This window comes from Lathyrus oleraceus, chromosome 1 (genome assembly GCF_024323335.1).
Source record: "Lathyrus oleraceus cultivar Zhongwan6 chromosome 1, CAAS_Psat_ZW6_1.0, whole genome shotgun sequence".
Classification (NCBI taxonomy): Eukaryota; Viridiplantae; Streptophyta; class Magnoliopsida; order Fabales; family Fabaceae; genus Lathyrus; species Lathyrus oleraceus.
The window spans coordinates 457,283,646-457,301,932 of NC_066579.1; the positions used below are offsets into that span (position 1 = coordinate 457,283,646).

The window sequence follows — 18,287 nt, forward strand, 5'->3', positions numbered from 1 at the left end:
ACTTATACCAATAAATTAATAGGTTAATCATATCTTTAATTAATTAATTTTTTAACATTAATTGAATTTCTTATTTATAAATATTATCATCAATTTTTTTGTTATTTTTAGGAAAGCTTTTATATATATATATATATATATATATATATATATATATATATATATATATTCCAACTCCACATAAAAGTAACCGACGCTCAACATGTAGAAAACGCGTAACCGAGTATTTAATATTTATTGTTGACAAAGGTAATAAATATTTAATGGTCTAATATAAATCAATTAACAGAAGACAAGTTCAATTAACATTCTTCTGTCTATAAATAATTGAACACCCACATGCATTCTCAAAAACATAGAGAAAAACAAGAAACAAGATGAATGTTTTATTATCCTTAAACTCAAACTCAAGCCTAATCAACATTTCAAAACCATACAAACATCATCATAGTCTTCCACTTTCAAATAATCATCAAAGACAACCTCGTACAAAACAGTTTTCTGTTTCATGCAGAGCCACAAAAAGTGATGGAAACTTGTACAAGATACTATGTTTGAGTTCCAATACAGCAACAACAGATGATATAAAAAGAGCATATAGAACAATGGCTCTTCAGTATCATCCTGATGTTTGTCGTGATGGTTTGAAGAAAGAGGAATCAACGAGAATGTTTGTAAAACTGAATGAAGCCTATAAGATATTGTCAAATCCAAAGCTTAAAGAAGAGTATGATTCAGAGTTATTGGGTTTGGCTGATTTGAGAAGAAGTAAGTGGATGGAACAAGTTGTTGAATTGAATAGAAGATCTCATACACGTAAGAGTGGTGCATCATGGGGTAGTAGAATGAGAGCCAAGAACAATATCAACAAAGATGATCATAACTAGTCTTTTTAATTAGCTTGATCTCCTTTGTGATTATTTTGTTGTATGATTTCATATAATTAATATTACATTCATTCTATTGATAAAAAAAAAACTGTTTGATACAAAAAAAAAACAATATCTAAAAGAAAATGATTGAATTTGTCAACTTGTTAGGACATGATGTTTTTCTTTACATACAAAATAAGGGTGGTTTTTATTTGCAAGTGGGCTTAAAATCCTTTTTAAATTGGGTTTATTCTAATAGTAGTTTATTTAAAAGATTATTTTAGGTTTCATACACTAGGTCTTCACAATTTCACATCCCTTACATGCAACCCACCAAACATATATATATATATATATATATATATATATATATATATATATATATATATATATATATATATATATATATATATATATATAATATATATATATATATATATATATATATATATTTTTTTTTTTTTTTTAATATTTATAGACATAAAAAATAAAGTTAATTAATGTCATGGTAGGTTGCTATTTCCATACTCCAACTTTCTTATGGCCCTTCAATCATGTTAATCTAAAACTTGGTTGAACTATGTACTTGCACCAACTATAATCAAATAGAAAGTGATTAAAGTTCATAGCCAAGCAATATATGTTTTGTCCTAACAATGTCATAGTTTTGATGATGACAACACCTAAAACAATTGAAATATTTTTTTATGACAATATTTAAAGATGTCAAGCAAGTACTAAAGCTAGTCAAGAGGTCAAAAATGCACAAAGTGTAATCAAATTCCTCCGAATCAAACTGAAGAATTAAGGTCTTGTGATCACTAGTAATATAATTATGATAATTGCATCTAACTTAAAGATATATTAAGCCTCGTCCAGAAGAAGATTCAAGTGAAGTGCTTATATGATCGGTATATCTGAAAAAAGACTTAAAGCTTCAGAGTGTGAAAGACAGGAAGTGTGAAAGTTCGCCTAATCATGTCTAGTTGAGTGATTAATGTTTTGAAAAAGCACACGAGCGTTTTTCGTAAGCAGTATGGTGATGACTTCTCAGGAAGTACACCGATAGTGTCGTAGTAATAAAAATATCGAACCCATAAAGACTGTGTTCGAACAACTCAACAATTGTGCAATGTAAAGGAAAAACAGTAAATATGAGGGTTTTTAGACGGAAAACAAATTACGAGTTTAAATAGAAGAAATAAAGACTATTAGGTTGTGCATTAGAATCCTCTTATCCTCTCTTGTTGATGTATGATGCCTTGTATGAATGATCTTATTCTTATAATCTCACGACGAATTAACAAAACTGTTATAGTCAGTCCCCCACAAAATAACCCACTAACCACTACTCAGAGCTTTCTATCCCTAGTCTGCCAGTGTAAGCAGGGTTAGGCGATTTATATAACGATTTTACAGGATCAAAGGGTGATTTTGAGAGCATTCAAAGCCATTGAAGATCAAACTGCTGAAAATCCCCTTAAAAAGCACTCAAAATGAGTCAGAATGCGTCAGAAAAAGCCCAGAAAAACACCCATCGCGCACGCGATGTAAATTTTTCAACTCTATCACGCACGCGATGGTGCACAAGATTATTCTAGTAGTTGCATCGAAATTCACCCTTTTTCACTAGAATTTTCACTAAGTCCCATTACTCCATACATGGTTATTTTTCACTCATTCTTTGGTATTTCTTCTTCATTTGCCTCATCTTTCACTCATTTTCACTGATTCTTCGCCTAATTATATGCAATGACGAACTATCATCACAACCCTAAACTTGAATATTTGCTTATCCTCAAGCAACTCACCTGCAACTACACATTTCAACAGACAACAAGTCGTACAATAACAATTAAACATCACCATATTTTGTCGTTACCTTACCATCGTTCCAGCTTCCAACTTCTATCGGAAAATTCGGAAAATATCCTCAATATTGATGAGTACTCTAACTATCTCTCAACTCACTCTACTCGCTCAATTGATAGGGTTATCACTCCATTAACATGCAAAGTAAATTATACTTAACTTGATCATGTTCTAATATAGTTTATCATAGAAATCATAACACACATAAGAGGTCTTTTCAGGTTGTAACTTAGCTTATGTTCGGATAGGATATTTTTAAGAAAGTAGGTTTAACCCTTTAGAGTTAGGTACCTAGTTCTCCTTCTATTGCCGTATCATTTTATTCCTTCTTGTTGGTTCTAGAGTTTCAGTCATTCTTTTTTATTCTTTCTTAATTTTTTTTGAAGACGTGACTTTTCTACTTCTTATTTTCTCAATATTTTTGAAATTTTGGTCACTTAACTCTAGTACCGCAACCCCAACCCGAAACTTAAAACTTTGCTCACTTCTAGGAGCAACCCCAAACTTAATCTTTGTCGTTCAACTCTAAGAAACAAAATTCTACCTAACTCCAAATAGAGGGTGGAAAGAAAGAGTATTTCAAGTCAAATGGTTAAGTGTTGTAGGCTACGTCACCGAAAGAAAGGCTTAGGATCAAAGTGGCTAGCAAAGGATGTTCCTAATACTACAAGATGGATCAAAAAGCTCAAAGTTATAAACAAATAACTTGCCTCAATGTGTGTCAATCAAAATAGAAAACTTAATCGGAAATAGATCAAACCAAATAAAATAAAATTGCACTGATAGACTTTAAGAAAGAAAAAGTGAACAATGGAAATATTTTGGCTCAAACCTTACCTTATGAGATATATGAAGTTTGAGTGCAAGTCCATTGATTTTGTTCTCTTTCTTTGCCTTGAAGTTGTCAGTTGGTTTCATTATGATCAAGTCCACCCCCTTTTTTTTCTTGGATCATTTGTTCAATGCTAAAGTTTGAACTTGCAATCTGGAAAAAAAAACACAAGCAACTACAAACAAATTTATTAAGGACATATTGATCTTCATGGAAAAAATTAATGCTTAAGTAGATACTTCCTCTTAGGATGACCTTGAATTGAAATAAAAGTAATTCTGCAAAACAAAAACTAATTTAAAATTGATGGGTTACCCCCCCCCCCCCCCCCCCTCCCCATCCAACGCTTCTTTTATGTCAATAGCTTGATGTTTGACATCAGGGGTCAGATAGTAAAAGGGAGGCTATTTCTTCCGAAATTTCTCACCCATAATAATGCTTCAGTCGTTGTCCATTTACTTAAAACCTTCTCATGTCTCTCGGATCCTGAATTTTAATGGCTCCACTTTGACATACTTTTGTGACCAATAATGGACCAGGCCACTTGGACTTCAGCTTTCCTGGGAATACTCTCAACCTCGAATTGAACAACAATACTTGTTACCCTACCTGAAGCTATCTTCTAACAAGCTTTTTGTCATGGTATCTCTTAGTCTATTCCTTATAAATTAGTGCATTTTCATATGAAGACAATCACACCTCTTCCAATTCATCCAGTTTCAATAATCTCTTCTTACTAGCTAACTTCTCATCAAAGTTCAGAAATTTTACAACGCAATAAGCTTTGTGTTCCAATTCAACTGGGAGATGGCATGCTTTTCCGTACACCAGTTGATACAGAGATAACCCTAAATGAATTTTGAAGGCTGTCATGTATGCCCACAGAGCATCATCCAATTTGGTTGCCCAATCTTTTCTTGAGACTGCCACGGTCTTCTCCAAAATTTTCTTCAATTGCCTATTTGATACTTCCATTTGATCATAAGTCTAAGAATGATATGGTGTTGACACTTTACGCCTCACATTATACTTTTCAAGCAATTTTTCTAGTATTTATTGCAAAAGTGCGTCCCACCATCACTCATCAAGATTCTGAGCACTCCAAACCTGGCGAAATTATTCTTTTTCAAAAAGTTAGTAACGGCTCGAGCGTCATTAACACTGCATGCAATTGCTTCCACCCATTTAGAAACATAATAAACTCATACAATAATATAAATATATGTATTTGATTGGGGAAATGGACCTATAAAATCAATGCCCTAACAATCAAATGGTTCTACTTCCAGCATGATGTTCAAGGGCATCTCGTCTCGCATTAAAATGTTACATGCTTTATTACACTTCAGACATGTAGACAAATATAACTTACAATCACTAAATAAGGTAGGCCACCAAAACCCGCTTTGTAAATTTTTTGCAACCGTTATCTTGCCTTTGTGGTGTCCTTCATATGCGGAACTATGACAATGCCACATAATTTTATCGGCTTCCTTACTGAAATTCTAGTTATCAGACTTTGGATGTCACACTGGTTGTTATGACATCCAATTCTGCACAGACAGGGATTATGCAGAACTTAATAGTAAGTGCAGTAAATAACAAAAGTAATTGTTCACCCAGTTCAGTCCACATGACCTACATCTGGGGGCTACCAAGCCAGGGAGGAAATCCACTATTAGTAGTATCAATTCAAAGCTAAACTCACCCGTTTACAACTTATCACTTAATCCCTACCCAATGCAATTTCAATCTTAACCTAAGATCAGAGTTCCTACTCACTCCCCCTCAATCACCTCAGTGATTACTATCTTTAAACAATATTAAAGACAAGTTGAAGTCACACTTCAAACAACTCTTGATTGTGCTTCACAGCTTTAATCAAGATACACAGCACTCACGCTTAAAAGCTTTGAGTGACACAACACTTACAACTCAATGAACACCCTATGCCAAAGCTATCATCTACTTGATAGTGACTTGGCTTACAAGATACGTCTAATACAAGACTCACACAAATACAGCAGTGAAGTATGATGGACACACAAAATCTTCACGCCTCAAAATCCCTAAAACTGAATGAAGGAACGCCTTCCTTTTATATTGCAGTGTTCTGGGCTTTTGCACCTGTATTCTCCTGAATTTAAGGTCACACAAGTTCCCATAAATTCAACATTTAGGTTACTAACAAATAGGCTATTTGTTAGGTTCATTGAATGTAGATTGGTTGTTGATTTCCTGGTTTTTCTCTAAGCTGGTGACTTCCTGAAGAATAGCCTGAGAAAAAGCTGAAACAGAAAACTGAACAACCTACAATTTAGCATATGCTGTCAGGCATGAATGTCACGACATTCAGCTTGACATCAAGGTCCATATGCTGAGTCTGTTTTTCCAGAAAACAGACTGTACAATTTTGCTGACCTGTACATGATCAAAATGACCATACTACAGTAACAACTTACATTAATAAATGTCAAAGTGTCCAACTTAACATTTACACAATTGGCCTTAAGTTAGTTCTGTTATTCTCTTGAAGAACAAACTAAATAATATGCTGAAGTATAGCAGAACACCACTCTGCCTAATCTTCAGTAGCTGCTGTCAATGATGAATGTCACAACATCCAGTTTGACATTCAGTCAATAGGCCTTATGCCAGGTCTGGTTCTTCCTTGATAACCAGACTGCACATGAATACTAAGTTCTTAGCAGAACACCTGCTGTTCTATTCCTTAGTATCTGTTGACAGGTATGAATGTCACAGCATCCAGTTTGACATTCAATAAAACCTGTGTTAGCTAGTCCTGCTGTAACTACAATGTAGTCACACCTATATGTCATGACATCAGTCAAGACATTAGTAACCATCTAGTGTTTTACCATATAATGCAGCCAATTTAAACACCTACAAACTCCCCCTTTGGCAAATTTTTGGCTAAAACACTTTGATCCCCATAACAGAGTTCATGGCAGCGGAATCACACACCTAGCAGGAAATAATACTAGCTAATACACTCAGAGTGGCAGCACACTCACACATATACAGAAGTTAGATAAAAACTTCACACAGCAGCACACACATTTGCTGCAGGGGAGGAATCTGTCGTCCTGAGAGTCTGTTGTAGAGACACCCACTCTGTTGTAGAGACCCATGAGTGTCTGTTGTAGAGACACCCACTCTGTTCAGGGGTTTACTCCCCCTGTTTGTCAAAAATGTTGCCAAAGCCAACACCATAACCAGAGAATAACGACAGAGTTACAGACTTGGTTTTACTTCACAGTTTCAACCAAGTTACCATCCACTTGATCTTGCTTCACAACTTTGATCAAGTAATCACCCACTTTTGCTTTACAGTAGGTACCACCATATCAGATGCCATGATGTTGTTTCTGACATCCAGAACCACTCCTGCATGAACAACATCCTTGAACTCCTGCAGATACATTGGCCTTCTCACAGTAGGGTGTCTCCTTACCCTCCTGTAACCACCCTTGTTGCAGGTAGCATTGCTATGATCTGGTGACCAATCATAGCCTAGTGCAAATTGTTTAACAGGCAGAGATATTAAACAATTTATCCCAAACATCAGTGGTTGCTATAAGGTCTCCGAGAGACATATTCCCAGTTTGCTCCTTAAATTTTCAAACTGAGTAGCATCCAGCGCCTTTGTAAATATGTCAGCCAGTTGAAGCTCCGTGGCTACATGTTCCAAAGTGATCACCTTGTCTTCCACCAGATCTCTGATGAAGTGGTGCCTAATGTCAATATGTTTGGTCCTGCTGTGTTGGATGGGATTCTTGGAGATGTTGATGGCACTGAGATTATCACAGAACAATGTCATGACATTTTGAGTGACATTGTACTCAGTGAGCATCTGTTTCATCCAAACCAGTTGGGAGCAACTGCTTCCAGCAGCTATGTATTCAGCCTCTGCAGTGGACAGAGAAACACAATTCTGCTTCTTGCTGAACCAAGATATGAGGTTTTCTCCTAAGAAGAAACAACCACCTGATGTGCTTTTTCTGTCATCAGCACTTCCAGCCCAGTCAGCATCACAGTACCCAGATAGGACAGGCTCAGACCCATGTGAATACAACATCCCATAGTCACAAGTCCCATTTATGTACTTGAGAATCCTTTTGACTTGATTCAAGTGGCTCACCTTGGGCTCTGCTTGGTATCTGGCACACACTCCAACTGCATAAGAAATGTCAGGTCTACTTGCAGTTAGGTACAGCAGACTACCTATCATGCTTCTATACAGGCTTTGATCAACACTAGGCCCTCCATCATCTTTGGTCAACTTCAGATGAGTGGGAGCAGGAGTCCTCTTGTGCCTAGCATTATCCATACCAAACTTCTTAACTATGTTCTTGGCATACTTGCTTTGGGAGAGAAACATAGAGTCCTCCATTTGGTTTACTTGCATTCCAAGGAAATAGGTCAGTTCTCCCACTAGACTCATTTCAAACTCAGACTGCATCTGGTGAACAAATTTTTTAACCATTTGTTCTGACATTCCACCAAAGACTATATCATCAACATAGATTTGAGCTATCATGATTTTGCCTTCTTCATCCTTCACAAACAAGGTTTTATCTATGCCACCTTTTCTGTATCCATTTGAAGTCAGAAATTCGGTTAACCTTTCATACCAAGCTCTGGGTGCTTGCTTCAACCCATACAAGGCTTTCTTCAACTTGTATACATGCTCAGGTTGGTTAGGGTCACAGAACCCTTTTGGTTGTTCCACATAGACTTCTTCATTCAGGTAGCCATTCAAGAATGCACTCTTCACATCCATTTGGAATAGCTTAAACTTCAGGATGCATGCTACCCCCAACAGCAATCTGATGGACTCAAGTCTAGCCACAGGAGCAAATGTCTCATCAAAGTCTACCCCTTCAACTTGAGTGTATCCTTGAGCTACTAGTCTTGCTTTATTTCTAGTAATCACTCCTTTCTCATCAGATTTGTTTTTGTAGATCCACTTGGTACCAATGATGTTGGACCCTTCAGGTCTTGGAACTAGCTCCCATACTTCATGCCTTGTGAACTGCTCGAGTTCCTCTTGCATGGCAATGATCCAGTATTCATCAGTCAGGGCTTCTTTCACATTCTTTGGTTCAACCTTGGAAACAAAGCAGGAATTTGAGCTTATTCCTCTTGACCTGGTAGTTACACCACTGGTGGGATCCCCTATGATAAGATCCTTAGGGTGGTCTTTCTGAATTCTGATAGCTGGCACTTTGGTGGTTGCCTCTACTTCACATTCAGGAGGAGGTTCCTGTACTTCTTCAGACTTGAATGGACTGTCAGTTGGGCTGTCAAGGAATGTTTCAACATCCTCCATGACATCGGTTCCTTCCTCTTTATCATCCACAATAACATTTATGGATTCCATCAGGACATTGGTCCTGTAGTTGAACACTCTGTAGGCTCTGCTGTTAGTGGAGTATCCCAGGAATACACCTTCATCACTTTTGGGATCTAGCTTCCTTCTCTGTTCACGATCTGTGAGAATGTAGCATTTACTTCCAAAAATATGAAAGTACTTCACAGTGGGTTTTCTGCCCTTCCATATTTCATACAGAGTGGAGGAGGTTCCTTTTCTCAAGGTGACTCTGTTGTGAACATAGCACGCGGTATTCATTGCTTCAGCCCAAAAGTGCATGGGGAGCTTCTTTGCATGAATCATTGCTCTGGCAGATTCTTGAATAGTTCTATTTTTTCTTTCAACTATTCCATTCTGCTGAGGAGTTATAGGGGAGGAGAACTCATGACTTATTCCTTCAGCCGAGCAGAACTCATCAAACTTGGAATTCTTGAACTCCGTACCATGATCACTTCTAATCCGGACCACACAACTGTCCTTTTCCCTTTGAAGTCTTATGCATAGGTCTTTGAAGACATCAAATGTATCTGACTTCTCTCTGATGAAGCTTATCCACGTGTATCTGGAATGGTCATCCACCACCACGTAGGCATATTTCTTCCCACCAAGACTTTCAACTTGCATGGGTCCCATTAGGTCCATGTGCAATAGTTCCAGAACTCTGGAGGTTGTGGAATGTCCCAGCTTCGGATGTGACATCTTGGTTTGCTTGCCCACCTGGCATTCTCCACAGACTCTTCCTTCATCAATCAGCAGCTTTGGAATTCCTCTGACTGCTTCCTTGGATATAATCTTCTTCATTCCCCGTAAGTGGAGATGTCCAAGACGTCTATGCCACAGCTTCACCTCCTGTTCTTCCTTGGCTGAGGAGCATGTTGTGGAAAAGTTAGAGACTTCAGGTTCCCACAGGTAACAGTTGTCCTTGGACCTGGTTCCTCTCATAACTTCCTGATTGTCACAATTTGTCACAATGCACAGCTCCTTAGTAAACTGAACATGAAAACCTTGATCACATAGCTGACTTATGCTGATGAGGTTTGCAGTTAGTCCTCTTACTAACAACACATTTTTCAGTTTTGGCACTCCAAAACAGTCCAGTTTGCCCACACCTCTTATTTTTCCTTTGGCACCATCACCAAAGGTCACATAGCTGGTAGTGTGAGGTTGAATATCTACCAGTAGATTTTCCATACCAGTCATATGTCTTGAGCATCCACTGTCAAAGTACCAGTCTTCTCTGGAAGATGCCCTTAGGGCAGTGTGTGCTATCTTAGCATACCATTGTTGCTTCTTAATGGGAACACATCGCTTATGTGCTTTATGCTTAGGTCTGACATGCGAGGCTTGGTTAGGAAAACCATGAATCCAGTAGCAGAGGGCTTTTATATGACCAAGCCTACCACAGTGGTGACACCTCCAACCCTGGTATTTTCTCTTCTGATGATCATTCATCCTAGTTCCTCGATGTTGTGACATTGGAGTTGACTTCCGCTGGTACTTCTGAACTTTAGCCTTTGGGCGTTTGTGTTCAGTTGAGGATCTTTTCCCAAATCCTAGGCCAGATTTGGTTCCAGACTGTTGTCCCCCTTTTAGGATCTCTTCCAAGGTGTCAGTTCCCTTATTCATCATTCTGATGGATTTTGTCATCTGGTTCATCTTGGAGGTCAGCAGGGCTATTTCACCATTTAGTCCCTCTATGACATACAGTTGCTTTTGTCTCTCATCTTCCAGTTCCTTGATGAGTTTCTTCTGCTTTTCTCCTTGTGCACGCACTTCTGCACTGGTGGAACACAGCTTCTTATAGGCTGCAGCAAGTTCATCAAAGGACAGTTCATCTGCACTTGATTCATCATCAGAGGCACAAACACTGGTTAGTGCAGTGACATGTTTGGCAGATTCTCCTTCAGATTCACTTTCAGAATCTCCTTCAGACCATGTGATAGCTAGCCCCTTATTTTGCAATTTGAGGTAAGTAGGGCATTCAGCTCTGACGTGTCCATACCCTTCACAACCATGACACTGGATTCCCTTGCCGTGGTTGAACTTCTCATCAGAAGTTGATCTTTTCTTAATGTCAGACGGGATGTTCTTGACATTAGGTCTACCTCTTTGATCAATCTTCTTCACGAACTTGTTGAACTGCCTTCCAAGCATGGCTAAGGCTTCTGATATACTTTCATCACCTCCAGTATATCCTGCTTCTGACTCCTCTTCAGTGTTGGATACAAAAGCTATGCTTTTGTTCTTCTTCTCAGCATGCTCACCTAAGCCCATTTCAAAGGTTTGGAGAGAACCAATGAGCTCATCCACCTTCATGCTGCAGATGTCCTGCGCCTCCTCTATGGCTGTGACCTTCATAGCAAACCTCTTAGGCAAGGACCTGAGAATCTTTCTCACAAGTTTCTCTTCAGCCATTTTCTCACCTAGTCCACCAGAGGTGTTTGTAATTTCAAGAATATTCATGTGAAAGTCATGAATAGTCTCATCCTCTTTCATCCTCAGATTTTCAAATTTGGTTGTCAACATCTGAAGTTTGGACATCTTCACCTTGGAAGTACCTTCATGAGTTACCTTGAGGGTATCCCAAACTTCCTTAGCTAGTTCACAGTGGTGTACCATCCTGAAGATGTTCTTGCTGATTCCATTGAACAATGCATTCAAGGCCTTGGAATTTCCAAGAGCTAGTGCCTCTTGCTCCTTGTCCCACTCTTCTTCAGGAATCTGCACACTGACTCCATCTTCACCTGTCCTCATTGGATGTTCCCATCCTTTGTTGACAGCTCTCCAGACTTTGCTGTCTAGAGACCTTAAGAAGGCTATCATACGAGGCTTCCAGTCATCATAATTAGAGCCATCCAACATGGGTGGTCTGTTTGAGTGTCCTAAATCCTTGTCCATGGTACTAGAAAGTAACTTCCCTAGATCTCACCCAGAAATTCACAGGCAGGGTGCCTGCTCTGATACCAATTGAAATTCTAGTTATCAGACTTTGGATGTCACACTGGTTGTTATGACATCCAATTCTGCACAGACAGGGATTATGCAGAACTTAATAGTAAGTGCAGTAAATAACAAAAGTAATTGTTCACCCAGTTCAGTCCAACATGACCTACATCTGGGGGCTACCAAGCCAGGGAGGAAATCCACTATTAGTAGTATCAATTCAAAGCTAAACTCACCCGTTTACAACTTATCACTTAATCCCTACCCAATGCAATTTCAATCTTAACCTAAGATCAGAGTTCCTACTCACTCCCCCTCAATCACCTCAGTGATTACTATCTTTAAACAATATTAAAGACAAGTTGAAGTCACACTTCAAACAACTCTTGATTGTGCTTCACAGCTTTAATCAAGATACACAGCACTCACGCTTAAAAGCTTTGAGTGACACAACACTTACAACTCAATGAACACCCTATGCCAAAGCTATCATCTACTTGATAGTGACTTGGCTTACAAGATACGTCTAATACAAGACTCACACAAATACAGCAGTGAAGTATGATGGACACACAAAATCTTCACGCCTCAAAATCCCTAAAACTGAATGAAGGAACGCCTTCCTTTTATATTGCAGTGTTCTGGGCTTTTGCACCTGTATTCTCCTGAATTTAAGGTCACACAAGTTCCCATAAATTCAACATTTAGGTTACTAACAAATAGGCTATTTGTTAGGTTCATTGAATGTAGATTGGTTGTTGATTTCCTGGTTTTTCTCTAAGCTGTTGACTTCCTGAAGAATAGCCTGAGAAAAAGCTGAAACAGAAAACTGAACAACCTACAATTTAGCATATGCTGTCAGGCATGAATGTCACGACATTCAGCTTGACATCAAGGTCCATATGCTGAGTCTGTTTTTCCAGAAAACAGACTGTACAATTTTGCTGACCTGTACATGATCAAAATGACCATACTACAGTAACAACTTACATTAATAAATGTCAAAGTGTCCAACTTAACATTTACACAATTGGCCTTAAGTTAGTTCTGTTATTCTCTTGAAGAACAAACTAAATAATACGCTGAAGTATAGCAGAACACCACTCTGCCTAATCTTCAGTAGCTGCTGTCAATGATGAATGTCACAACATCCAGTTTGACATTCAGTCAATAGGCCTTATGCCAGGTCTGGTTCTTCCTTGATAACCAGACTGCACATGAATACTAAGTTCTTAGCAGAACACCTGCTGTTCTATTCCTTAGTATCTGTTGACAGGTATGAATGTCACAGCATCCAGTTTGACATTCAATAAAACCTGTGTTAGCTAGTCCTGCTGTAACTACAATGTAGTCACACCTATATGTCATGACATCAGTCAAGACATTAGTAACCATCTAGTGTTTTACCATATAATGCAGCCAATTTAAATACCTACACTTACCCACAACACACCTGCGAAGTAAACCATAAGGACTTCTCTTAAACAGATATGGATCATCCCAAAGATAAAAATTGACTTCTTTATAAAAGCGTTTTCTTTGTTTCCATGTATATTCTTCTGGTATAACATTTGTTGCTTTATAATTTGTGATGTCTGCGAACCAAGGTCTCTCACTAATGGCCATTAGCTTCTCATCCGAAAATGTCTCTGTGATATTGTCCTTATTTTTGGTCACCTCCTCATTCTCTAATCTAAAAAAGTGACCCACCACCATATTCTCCACGCGCTTTTTATCCTTAATTTCCAGATCAAATTCTTGCAACAAAAGCACTCATCATGGCAATCTTGGTTTCAAATCACTTTTGCCGAATAGATACTTCAGGGATGCATGATCTGTAAAAATAATCACTTTTGAACCGTTTAGGTCAGGGCGAAAATTTTCCAAAGAAAATACTACAAGTAGCAATTATTTTTCAGCAGTAGTGTAATTAACTTGATTTTTTTTTTAAACCTTGCTAGCATAGTAAATTGCATGGAGATTTTTTGTGTGTCTTTGGGCAAGAACTGCGCCCTCAGCATAATCACTAGCGTCACACATGATTTCAAAAGGGAGCTCCAAATTTGGGGTAACAATGATTGGAGCAGTTATTAATTTATTTTTTATCATATAAAAATCATGTAAGCATTCTTTATCAAAGTTAAATTTGCTTTCTTTGACCAATAGGTTGCAAAAGGTTTTGAAAATTTTGAGAAATCTTTAATAAATCTCCTATAGAAACATGCATGCCCTAGAAAACTCCTAACTCCTTTGACATTTATCGGAGGTGGAAGTTATTCTATCACCTTAATTTTTGCTTGATCGACCTCTATATCTTTTGTAGAAATTTTATGGCCAAGAACAATACCCTCAATGACCATGAAGTGACACTTTTCCCAATTTAACACAAAGTTTGTCCTGATACATCTCTTAAGGACATTGTTCAATTGATCAAGACAACTATCATGCAACTTATCGAAAATAGAGAAATCATCCATAAATACATCTATTGAATTTCCAATCATGTCAGAGAAAATAGAAAGCATGCACCTTTGAAATGTTTTGGGCACATTACATAATCCTAAGGACATTCGTCTATATGCAAAAATTTCAAATGGACATGTGAATGCAGTTTTCTCTTGATCTGCGGGATCGACGACTATTTGGTTGTATCTCGGATATCCATCAGAAAGCAATAGAAGGCTTATCCATCTAGTCTTTCAAGCATTTGATCCATAAATGGCAATGTAAAATGATTCTTTCGATTTGTTAGATTTAACCTACGATAGTCAATACATATCCTCTACCCCGTAACGGTACGGGTTGGGATCAATTCATTTTTTTCATTTCATATAATAGTGATGCTCCCTTTTTTCAGGACTATGTGCACTAGGCATACCCATGAACTATAAAAAAAAGGATAAATCATACATGCCTCCAACAACTTAAGGACTTTTTTTTCTTACCACTTCATTCATTGTTGGATTTAATCTCCATTGAGGTTGAAACACTGGTTTGAATTCTTTCTCAAGATTTTATGCATACAATATGATGGGCTAATTCCCTTCAAATTTACCACTTTTCATCCCAATGCTTCTTTGTTTTCTCTAAGTACTCGCAATAATTTTTCTTCTTTAACTTTTGACAAAGTACTACTAATAATTGCAGGGTGCTTATGTCCTGGACTTAGAAAACCATATTTCAAATGCTTTGGAAGTTCCTTTAGTTCGGGATCTGTTGGTTTTTCCTCACTAATTCCTCCCAATTCTTCAAATTTCTTATAAGCACGATCCAACTGAGTTGCTTGCAATTGTAGTACCACCTTGCTTACTTCTTCATGCTCATCATCTGATATGGTCTCTTCAATGGATTGTACTAGCACCTTTTCCGTTGGTGAAAATGGGCCATTTTATTTTGAAACATTTTCTATTAATTCATCGATTAAGTCAATTTGGCAGCATTGGAAATCCTCTTGAGCATGCTTCATGGATGAAAAACATTGAATATTACCTGCTCTTTATCAAATTGGAGGATTAACTCTCCTCTTTCCACATCAATTAATGCTCTACTCGTGGCTAGAAAAGGTCTTCCTAACAATAAAGGTGTCTTGGTGTCTTCTGGCATATTTAAAATGGAGAAATCGGCCGAAAACAATAAGTCATCAACTTTTACTAATACGTCTTATAGAACCCCATAGGGATAAGTGACAGATCGGTCGGTTAAAGTCAAAGTCATTTTTGTAGGTTTCAATTCTCCATAATTTAGTTTCCTCATCATAGATAACAACATCAAGTTTCTGCTTGCTCCTAGATCCCATAATGCCTTGCCAATTTTTAGTGGACCTATAGAGATCGGAATAGTAAATCTTCCTGGATCCGTTAGCTTAAGTGGTGGTTTACGTTGAATAATTGCACTACATTCCTCTACTAAAGCAACATTTATGTCATCCCTAAACTTGTGCTTACCATTGAACAATTCCTTCATGAATTTAGCATAAATCGACATTTGTTCCAAAGCATCACAAAAAGGAATGCTCACTTGTAACGCATTAAGCATCTCCATGAATTTTTTATTTCACTTGTAACACAATGAGCATCTCCATGAATTTTTTAAACTGCCCTACTTCCAATTCTCTCTTAGGTTTCTTCTTGTTCAAAGGGTAAGGTGGTTTAATGTAATCCGGTAAAGGAGGGTTTGATTCATTTATGATATGATTCTTTATTCTCCTAAAAGTAGAATCTTTATCAATAAACTTATCAACTATCTCTCCTCCCTTAGAATTCTCCCTAGAAACTTCTTCGTCAATTACAGTGGATTTTAGATTCTCCTCCCTCTCACTACTTTTTTCCACTCTCTTTTTTCTCGGTGTTTTACTTTTGGACAAATGGGATTGCTCTATTTCTCAACTCGATTGCATCATAACTTTCCCTTTCTTGAATTAACAATGTGATTTGCTGTGATAGATTAGACATTTACCCTTCCATTTTTATCATTGACTCATCATGCTTTTCTCTTAGCAAGCTCTGTGATTTAGTGATCCTTACTAATTCATTTTGAATTACAAACATAAATTGAGTAAATGTATCCCTCAATGATGAGAGCTTGCATTCCATATTAGTTTGTTATACTTTCAGACTAGCACTAATGGCGATAGCTTGTACATCTCCTATAACTTGCGCTTTGGTGAAATTACTATGCGAATCATTTTCCATGACCGCACTTTGAATTCCACTGTTTTTTGCAAAGTTATATTCATTTAGACTCATTTTCTCTATAAGCTCTTTCACCTGTGGTTTGGTCAATGTCCTGATTGTTCCTCTGGAGGATGCATCTAAGAACATTCTTGCTTTCATTTGAAGGTCTTTCACAAAAATTTGTATTTGTTACATATTGCTCATATTGTGATTCAGACACCATCGTAATAACAGTTTAAACCTCTCCCAAGTATCATAGAGAGATTCGATTTCTTGCTATTCAAATTATGTGATTTCAGCTTTCCTTTCGATGAATCATATGGTAGTGAAGAATCTTTCTAAAAATTTATCTTCTAATTCTTTCCAAGTTCCTATCACTCCATTCGGAAGACATAATAACCAATCCTTCGCTCTTCCAATCAACAAGAAGCTGAATAACTTTAGTTTAACCTGATCCTCTATAATACCTTCTGGTTGACACATTGATGATGTATCGTAGAATCTAGCCAGATGTTCCCATGGGTCACTATTTGCGTTCCCATGGAATTTCTTATCCCTAAAACCTAGTAGCACATAGTAGTTGATGTTGAAATTAATCGTGGTTGCAGGAATGAAAACCAAGGAAACATGTGATATGTCAGTAGGTCGACAATAGTCTCGCATGGTTTGTGTTATTGGTTCGCCCATGGTACGTGTTTCTACCTGAGATGCATATACATAAATAAGAAATACCTCAGTAGTACAATGATAACAATAAAATAAAATAAAAATAAACAATTAAAACTAAGAAAAATATAATATGTTGTACAAAGCGTTTCCCTTTTGTAATAAATAATCCCCGACAACGGTGCCAAAAAAACTTGATGACTTCTCGACAAGTGTAACAATAGTGTTGCAGTAATAAAAAGATCGAACCCACAACGACGGTGTTCGAACAAGTCAATAATTGTGCAACGTAAAGGAAAAATAGTAAATAAGGGGTTTTCAGGTTTTTAGACAGAAAACAAACTACGAGTTCAAACAAAAGTAATAAAGACGGTTAGGTTGTGCATTAGAATTCCCTTATCCTCTCTTTTTGATGTTTGATGCCTTGTATGAATGGTCTTATCCTTATAATCTCACGGGAAATTAACAAAATCGTTATAGCCAGTCCACCACAAAATAACTCATTAACCACTACTTTGAGTTTTCTATCACTAGTCCGCCAACGTAAGCAGGGTTAGGCGATGTATATAACGTTAATTCATTATGCCACTAGTCGGGGTCTCCTATCCATATTCAACCAGCGTAAGTAAAACAATTGCCTTAGGTCCAACATATAGGCTAAGGGTCAGTAATCCATATGTGTCCAACATTAGATTAATAGAGTATCTCAAATAAAAATCATTAAGAAAAAGCAACAATTGAATAAAATTAGAATTCAAAGGATTCATACAAAGTCAAACCAACATATAATGTCAAAAATATTGAATAAGGTTCATCATCACAAAATCTAACCTAGAGGAGCTTTAGCTACTCATAATAAAAATTACAATACCAATTGAATAAAGAAGAATATCATATGAATTACCTTGAAGGATTGACCTCCAATGACTTCCAATGCTCTCAAAATCACCCTTTGATGCTATAAAATTATGCTTCCAGTGTAAGAATTTGTAATCCTTGCCAAACAGCTGAAAATCCCTTTAAAAAACACTCAG

General features: G+C 37.3%; 2 protein-coding genes across 2 annotated transcripts; one reads left to right on the top strand and one right to left on the bottom strand.

Moving 5' to 3' along the window:
- Positions 1 to 303: 303 nt before the first annotated feature.
- On the top strand, positions 304 to 1,151 carry LOC127115916 (chaperone protein dnaJ 20, chloroplastic). Its single transcript, XM_051047334.1, has one exon. The coding sequence runs from the start codon at positions 378 to 380 to the stop codon at positions 885 to 887; it is 510 nt and encodes a 169-aa protein (XP_050903291.1). The 5' UTR covers positions 304 to 377; the 3' UTR covers positions 888 to 1,151.
- Positions 1,152 to 15,574: 14,423 nt separating this feature from the next.
- On the bottom strand, positions 15,575 to 15,955 carry LOC127115304 (uncharacterized). The gene has a single exon (XM_051046882.1). It carries the CDS (start codon positions 15,953 to 15,955, stop codon positions 15,575 to 15,577), a length of 381 nt encoding a protein of 126 aa, XP_050902839.1.
- Between the last annotated feature and the right edge of the window lie 2,332 nt (positions 15,956 to 18,287).